General features: G+C 41.2%; 3 protein-coding genes across 3 annotated transcripts; 2 read left to right on the forward strand and 1 right to left on the reverse strand.

Moving 5' to 3' along the window:
- Positions 1-458: 458 nt before the first annotated feature.
- On the reverse strand, positions 459-4,139 carry LOC134462125 (ubiquinol-cytochrome-c reductase complex assembly factor 2). The gene is made up of 4 exons (XM_063215007.1): positions 3,721-4,139; positions 3,297-3,371; positions 2,825-2,894; positions 459-651 (listed from the first exon to the last, which is right to left on the reverse strand). The coding sequence occupies exons 1-4, from the start codon at positions 3,856-3,858 to the stop codon at positions 539-541; spliced, it is 396 nt and encodes a 131-aa protein (XP_063071077.1). The 5' UTR covers positions 3,859-4,139; the 3' UTR covers positions 459-538.
- Positions 4,140-4,147: 8 nt separating this feature from the next.
- On the forward strand, positions 4,148-6,031 carry tomm6 (translocase of outer mitochondrial membrane 6 homolog (yeast)). Its single transcript, XM_063215008.1, has 3 exons — positions 4,148-4,385; positions 4,591-4,735; positions 5,814-6,031. The coding sequence occupies exons 1-2, from the start codon at positions 4,288-4,290 to the stop codon at positions 4,685-4,687; spliced, it is 195 nt and encodes a 64-aa protein (XP_063071078.1). The 5' UTR covers positions 4,148-4,287; the 3' UTR covers positions 4,688-4,735; positions 5,814-6,031.
- Positions 6,032-6,878: 847 nt separating this feature from the next.
- On the forward strand, positions 6,879-7,903 carry c14h1orf74 (chromosome 14 C1orf74 homolog). The gene has a single exon (XM_063215014.1). The coding sequence runs from the start codon at positions 6,995-6,997 to the stop codon at positions 7,784-7,786; it is 792 nt and encodes a 263-aa protein (XP_063071084.1). The 5' UTR covers positions 6,879-6,994; the 3' UTR covers positions 7,787-7,903.
- Positions 7,904-7,910: the final 7 nt, after the last annotated feature.

A 7,910-nucleotide genomic window follows, 5' to 3' on the forward strand; every position in this document is an offset into this window, starting at 1 on the left:
CAGAGAATGTCCTAACCAAGTATTGACCATTGCATGTTATGTAGGAAGTACCAAATTTCAACTGATTTAATGTGACCCGAATTTTGATGAAGAAAAATTTGATTTTATAACAATATTCTAATAATGCGAATTCCCCAATTCATGGGTTTTTTGAGCTGGAAGTCCAACGTATATAAAAATAAAAAAAATAATGATTGGAATAGTTAAAAAACTGGGCCATGAATCTACAATCCATGACAGTTTAGCATTATTGATGGAATTATGGAAATAAATCAACTTTTTCATGGTATTCTAATAAAAAGGCCTGGAGCTGTATGTACATGTATGTATATGTTCATTAATGTGCAATGTCCTGAACAAATAAAGTAAAGTAAAGTAAAAGTAAAGTAAAGAAAAACTACTTTACATTTGGTCAATTACATTTGAATTTCGAAACAATTCTACTACAAATTATATTGTTTTTTTCAGTTATAGTTTCTTTATTAGATATACTTCAACGAAACTGTAGACAAAATATACAGAAAGAAGACTTGGCAGGCTACTTCTCCTTCTCTGGGGGTTTCTCTGGGTTCTCCTCAGGCTTCGATGAGAAGCGCTCCATCAGTGTCTTCCACAAACCCTTCTTCTCCTCGTCCATCTGCTGCATTTTTTCTGGAACACACACCATGCAGCCATCAGCATTTGCCATCACGTTCCCTGAGAAAGGTACACCTCAAGATATGCCTTTCACTAAAAAAAAACAGTCAAGAGTTTGAATATATGCTTTGGTTCAATGGGTGGATGATAACAGTCATTCCAGAGCGTACTGTACAAAGACATTAACAGCAGCATTATCAGGCACCATTCCAGAAAAGCAGGTTCAGTTGCGTACTAGGGTTTGTTCTCAGAGTAAGCATGAAAATTACTAACAGAATAGTCCCATGGTTTTTCTAGGAAACTGACAAAAATGCACACAGATAGACCTTTTATATGTAATTATTTATAAGACTGCCTTTCCACTCCAACCACAACTGCAACATGCCATAATTAGCTAAAGGTTACCACAAAAATGTAGCTGTGTTGATCCGATGTATTGTTTGCGGAAGTGTACCGGAAATAAAGCTAGGGCCATAGAATGTTCATGCCTTGTTTTTGTTTTGACTGTAAACGTTCCAGGAAACCGTGTATATGCTTTGTGTTGTACCCAAGAGCCTTGACACAGCTCCACAAGCTCTGCTTCTCAAAACAATTCCAGGGTCCATGGTTTGCTGAAAATAACCTCTACCATGTTGAAAATTAAAGGGACACTGTGTGAGATTTGTATTTGTTTATTTCCAGAATTCATGCTGCCCATTCAATAATGTTACCTTTTTCCATGAATACTTATCACCACCATCAAATTCTAAGTATTCATTATGACTTGAAAAAATACATTTTTCATACATGAAAAGGGGGATCTTCTCCATGGTCCGCCATTTTGAATGTTCAGAAATAGCCATTTTTAGCTGCAAAATAGACTGTACTTGGGCCATACTGGAAAATATTCATTTAGTAAACTTTCATGAAAAGATTAAATTTGGCAATAGGCAACACACTTTCAATGAGCACCATAGTTGCAGTCCCTTTTTTGACCATTTCCTGCACAGTGTCCCTTTAAGCTATCCTCTGTGCTCCTGCTCTTCACTATCTGGTGCGTCATGGTAGAGGACTGCATTCTAAGAGAGAAGGAGCCTCTCAGATGTTTTTGGGGCACAAGCATGACACGTCGACGCAGAGAGTCATCTTCAGAGTTAAACAGTGCTGGTATCACTACCCAGAGAAATAAAGACATTATTCCCTTCCTCTTACAACAACATTGGTTCTTAGTGAGAGGTGGGTCTAAAGCAATTAGCCAGTAAAAGTGAGCTTAAAAGGATGTCTCCAGTATGCTCAGAGGCACATCTTGTCACCAGGCTAGGCAGGCAGCCGCTTGGGGGCCCCCAAACCTTTAGATGGTGAAAAAGTCTCAATTTTAAACTATAATAGCTGCGAGTTGTTTCAAATGTTCATTCCGACACTAGAATCGAATCTGAGTATGCTTCACATTTCAGTAGCATTGTCATTAAGTCCCCACCTCTTGCTTGAAACGTCTTCACATACGACAAATATAATTCCTTTTTTTTAAGTCTTCTTCAACTTTATTTGACAGGACAGTGTGAGAGGTGGACAGGAAGCGAATGGGGAGAGAGATTGGGGAGGGGTCGGCAAAGGACCCAGTCCAAGAATCGAACCCGGGTCAGCCGCATAGTTGGGCATGGCAGGGCCACGACAAATATCATTCCACATGTTATGCAACATCTGCAGACACCTCAAAATACAACACTAACCTTTGGGATAGTATTTGGTATGCCGAGTCGTTTGAAATAATATACAAACAAATCCATGTCCCCATTAACTGGCCAGGATCTCGGAAAGGACTGAGCAATAATAAATGATGCACCTTCACATACTCCTGTATACTAGTCAAGCGTGAAGGGAACAATACATTTGCGTAATGAAATTGGTCTCAATTCTCCTTCAAGTCCTAACGGTTAGAGACTTGACCTTGGAGACAGAGGGTTGCAGGTTGGAATCCCATCCCAACCAGAAGGTGATGGATAATCTGCCCTTGAGCACAACATCTAACCCGTTGCTCCAGGGACTGAAACCAACACCTTGAACCAAAATAACTAAGTTTCTTAGGATAAAAGCATTAGCCAAGTGTAGTGTTAAAAGGAGAGAGGTCGAGAGACTAGAAAGCTGCTCCGAACCATCACCCATCACATCATAAACATTGTGATGTTAGTATAACGGTTTGTTCTCTTACCTGTTGATAATAACATCCGGCACTCCTCCACTGTAACACCTGTAAAACTTGTGTCCTTAGCTCGTGGGAACTGCAACACATAAAAACAAAAAAGGACTATGAACCAGTGACGGAACAATAGCATACAGGGCTCCAGGACAAAACACTGCATGGGCCCCCAATACAACACACCAAGGCCAAGATAGGGCCCCCACCACCAATGCGGGAGGGCCCTGGACCCAGGGGCAAGAGCCCCACTTGCTCCCCCTCAGCTCCACCCCTGCTGTGAACACATTTGTTTCAAATATATCTTGATTATAAATTTAGTGGCCTGTGGCTCCAAGTTTCCACTGCAATTGGAACATCATCACAGCCCTCTCAATCAATCGAAAGCCATGTTTAAGTTACTGTAGCCGCTAGTACACTACTAGACAGTAGGATTCACCATGCAAATAAAGTTTACTTATACAAGTCAAGACAAACTCGTGCTTACCTTTTCCTTGTACATATTACTGTTGATTCTGGCCAAGCTCTCATACATCTGATCACATTTTTCTGGGTCTGCTAACTGTAAGGGGGGGAAAACAACTTGATGTGTTTAATATAGAATACAAATACACAGAGTGAGTAGGCTACAAGTGTACAAGTGCTACAAGTGTAGCTTACAACCAGAGACCCAGTACAACGGAGTTGACAGGCTGACCCAAGTCAAGGACACAATGTGCTAGGTAGCGGACACATTTTTCCCAAATCAACAATTTGTTTCTGTCAGCCCAACGCGAATAACCAACAGCACATTTAATGGATTAAGTCAAAGATAACATTGCAATAATAAATTATGCTTGATGAGAATGCGTTTGATGCGTGACTGACTATGTTCAAAATGGTTGGCTACCACAAATCTGGTTGTCACAAACCTGTGTGTTTTCTCCTTCGCGAAATGCGTGAGCTACCTTCTGCCTTAGAAACGTTCCCAAATCACGGCCTCTCTTCGATTCGTCTCTTGGCCACTCTTCACAGAGTTTTAGAAATCGGCGGTACCTTGTGGCAGACATTTTCTTCAATTTCTTTTAACGCGTGTTATCATCAAACGCCAAACATAAGCTTACAACATCGGTCAGCCCTGCGAATTCCTAGTGTTGTAGGTCCCACTTGTGCAGCCTATTACCAAACCGTCATTGCGCATTTCGTTAGAAATACATTTGATAACATTTCCACAGGCTATTCGTAAAAAAGAAATAATTCGCAATTATTTCACTTGAAATGTCAGAGACCCATGTGAAGTGAAATAGACAAGGTTTGGTTATGAAACGTATTATGAAACTTGTCACCAATGAGTTACCGTAGAATCCGTTCTCCGATGCACTTCCGGGTCACATTTTTGTAGGTTATGTGAAGGAACACAAGCGCGTGTGTTGCATTTTCGAGCATTTTTAAGCTATCAATTAAAACTTCTGTCTCGTATTGCTTTGTCGTGAATAAATATGAGTGGGCCAACGAAAAAAGCTGCGCCTGGAGCGGGGGTATCAGACTGGATCAGCAGAGCCTGTCGTTTCGCTACAGATAGAAATGATTTCAGGAGGTAGACTATCCTTAATTCCTTCATGTAAATCAGCCAGGCCGCAAGAAGCATCAGCGGCATCAATTGTATGTTGATTGAACAATGTTGACAACTAAAGTAGTGAGAAAATGTGCCATTAATCTTGTATGTAATGCAGAGCACTGTCGTAACCACGTCTTTGGTGATGATGTCTAAATGTATGTCTCTAAATGTGATGTGTCTCCAGGAATCTTCTCGTCAACCTGGGTCTCTTTGCAGCAGGGGTCTGGGTTGCCAGAAACTTGTCCGACTTTGATCTCATGGCCCCACAAGCAGTAGCATAAGTGGATCTCGTTGTGTGGGAGTCATAATGCAACATTGTGTTGTACCAGGTATGACACCATACACATGCATCACCATATCATCATCATCAACTAATTTAATATCAACAGCTTTGAGTCAAATTTCTGATCAGCCAATCACATGGTGGCAACTCAATGCCATTTGTGCATGTAGACATGGTCGAGGTGATCTGATGCAGTTCAAACCGAGCATCATTATGGAGAAGAAAGGTTATTTAAATGACTTTGAACATGGCATGGCTGTGAAGCCGAAAGGGCTTGATTTGAGTATTTCAGAAAATAGTGATATACTGGGATATTCGCACACAACCATCTCTAGGACTTACAAAGAATGGTACGAAAAAGAAAAAAAATGCAGTGATTCTGTGGGCAAAAATGCCTTGTTGATGGCAGAGGTCAGAGAAAAATGTCCAGACTGGTTTGAGCTGATACAAAGGCAACATTATGTCAAATAACCACTCAGGACAACAGAGGTATGCATAACAGAATCCCTGATTACACAGCACATCAAATCTTGAGGCAAATGGGCTATAGCAGCAGAAAACCACATTTAGTGCCACTCCTGTCCGCTAAGAACAGGAAAATGAGGCAACAATTTAGACAGGCTCACCATAAACGACCCCAGAAGATCGGAAAAATGTTGCCTGGTCTGATGAGTTTTGATATCTACTGCAACCCTCAGGTGGAAGGGTCAGAATTTAGCATCAACAACATGAAAACATGGGTCAACCCTGCATTGCGTCAACGTTTCAGGATGGGGATATAATGGCATAAGGATATTTTCTTAGCACAATTTGAGCCAATTAGTACCAATTTATCTTTGTTGGAATGCCACAGCCTACCCGAGTATTGTTGCAGGCAGTTCAGGCAGTTCTGAAGGCAAAAGGAGGTTCAACCCAGCACTAGAGAGGTGTTCCTAATGAAGTGGCCGGTGAGTGTAGTAATCAGCAGATCAGGCTTCATACTCAGACGTACATAGACATTATGGGAATGGCAGTGAAAATCAATAATATCTATGTGGTATGTACTCAGTTTACAAACAGGAATGGGATTGTACTGACACAGGAGGGTAATAGACTGTAATACTTTGCATTTCTCATGATTTTAGATGCTGACCAAACTGACCATCCAGACCGCAGCATGCCATACGTTGACAAGTGGCTTGAAAGCGTTTCCTCAAGCAAGACAGTGTTGGATTCAGGATTTCTTTGTGTGTTTAGATTGTATTGTCACCTTTATCTTTTTTGTATTATGCTTGTTTCGGGAAAAAGACATTATTGCTGTAATATTTAACACAAATAAAAACCTATCATAAGTCAGTAACAAGTGTGTGTGAGAGTTTATGGCAACATTTGTCCTTGTCCTGCAAGAAATTGCCACTGAATTATTGTAAGGTCAAATTTTAGTTGTCTTGGTACAGTTTTCAAAAGAGGAAGTGTATTTCTCTGAACAATTTGTACACATAAAACACAGTACATGAGCAGCCATGCTGCCTTTCACTATTGTTGTAAGCAGCGTGGGATTTCCCAGGCTATCACAAGCCGATTCCTTCCTTAAAATCCATAATGGTTCATTGTGCCAATGGGTGTGCGCAAGTGTCATCAGAATGTGAATGTCTTGACCATACAGTACTGAATGACAAAATACAGTCAAAATGATGTGCCTGGTCAATATAACTGGGTACTCTGAACAGATGTTCAGTTCCTATGTTTACATTTCTGATACTGATTGTTGACAGACCATGTTACAGAAGGAAAATAGCACAGCGTGAAACAGATCAGGATGCAAACAAAACAGCAAAGAACAAAGGGGAGCCTTGAATTTATACCAAAATAGAAATGTACCTATGTGAGGACAACAACCATGGAAATCATAATACACCCTTACAGCCCCTGTTGTTCCTGTAACATTGGATGATGGAACATCATTGGATGAACATCATTGGATGGACAATGGCCTATAATATCTGGGCTGGCGTTGTCTTGGCTATCCAATGTATATTTTACTTTACGATGTTGTTATTGGTAAGATATGCTCCTCCGTGCACTTCTCTTGTCTTTGTGAAAATAAGGTTGTTTTTTGCAATGTCACCGAACAGGCCAGTAGATGGCAATGGAGGTCTATTAGTCACACCAGCTGGACATGTTGAAAGCCAAGAAGAAGACTCACGGAAACATGCTGAAAGCTAGCACAAGCAATACATTGGAAAGGGACATGAAAGAAAGCCCATTTGTGATATGTAGTTATAATTAATTTCACCCGGGAGCGGCCGAGCAGAATTGGTTAAGCATGGCTTTTCTCATTGACGTTGCGAGACAGTTTTTGTGCACGGGAAAACGGACTAAAGTTCTCTCTCGTACTGTCTGTTTGGACTTGGCTGCTCAGCTACTGGCAACAGATATAGGTCTGAAACCAGCCGTTTTATATGACATCAATGGCGCGAGCCCGGAGCAAGTCGGTAACTACTTGAACGCTCTGCAGGAGAATAACTTTGTATCGTCTGCATTACACATTGTAGCGCTAGCTGGCACCACCCTCATCGTTAACATCAAACAGATGGTTGCACACTTGCATGATCTGCTTCTGGAAGAAAGGCTGGTGGTCATTGATGTCTGTCCGTCACTGGTACAACCTGCTCTCTCTGACATGAAGGGCAGTGGGACCGAGGATGCGGTTAAAGTGATGTTGGAGTATTTCACTACCAAGTCTGCATCACAGGAAAGAAGCTTGATCATGGAAATAAGCGAGGACATCATGCAGGATTGGAATCTTTGCACAGTATTTGGCGTTCTCTTGGGCTACCCTGCTACTTACTGGTTTGATCAAGACAAAAGCTTTGAAAATTGCTTGAATTTGGTGCCCCTTTTGGTAACCAAGGTGTCATTGACATGGCTGTCAGGTGTTGAACGTCACAACTTTAACCTTTTCTCTTTCAGCATCCCAGAGATGCTGTTTACGCACGCAGAGACATTATTTGAGTGTTGGACGCAAACTCTGCAGCAGCAACTCAAAAGACAAACAGTCTTTACCGACCTCAATATAATCAAAACAACAGTCACATTACCCATTGTAGCTCTTTAACGCCGTTCATCGTCATGTTGATCAAGTGTGCAATTGTTTTGGGACATTTTAAGCAAGTCATATGGCTACTTTAAAGTGAAAGTTTAAAAGACAGTGGCACTAAGTTACAGCAGAAATCGGTGAT

The sequence above is a fragment of the Engraulis encrasicolus genome, chromosome 14 (genome assembly GCF_034702125.1).
Source record: "Engraulis encrasicolus isolate BLACKSEA-1 chromosome 14, IST_EnEncr_1.0, whole genome shotgun sequence".
NCBI classification, from domain to species: Eukaryota; Metazoa; Chordata; class Actinopteri; order Clupeiformes; family Engraulidae; genus Engraulis; species Engraulis encrasicolus.

Excerpts from the sequence above, each read along its gene's own strand:
- LOC134462125 (XM_063215007.1), bottom strand. The coding sequence starts at position 3,858 with ATGTCTGCCACAAGGTACCGCCGATTTCTAAAACTCTGTGAAGAGTGG. Across the intron at positions 2,895-3,296 it reads GTAATATGTACAAGGAAAAG|TTCCCACGAGCTAAGGACAC; the intron begins GTAAGCACGAGT and ends TATGTGTTGCAG. Across the intron at positions 652-2,824 it reads CCGGATGTTATTATCAACAG|AAAAAATGCAGCAGATGGAC; the intron begins GTAAGAGAACAA and ends TGTGTGTTCCAG.
- c14h1orf74 (XM_063215014.1), top strand. The coding sequence starts at position 6,995 with ATGGCTTTTCTCATTGACGTTGCGAGACAGTTTTTGTGCACGGGAAAA.
- tomm6 (XM_063215008.1), top strand. The coding sequence starts at position 4,288 with ATGAGTGGGCCAACGAAAAAAGCTGCGCCTGGAGCGGGGGTATCAGAC. Across the intron at positions 4,386-4,590 it reads GATAGAAATGATTTCAGGAG|GAATCTTCTCGTCAACCTGG; the intron begins GTAGACTATCCT and ends ATGTGTCTCCAG.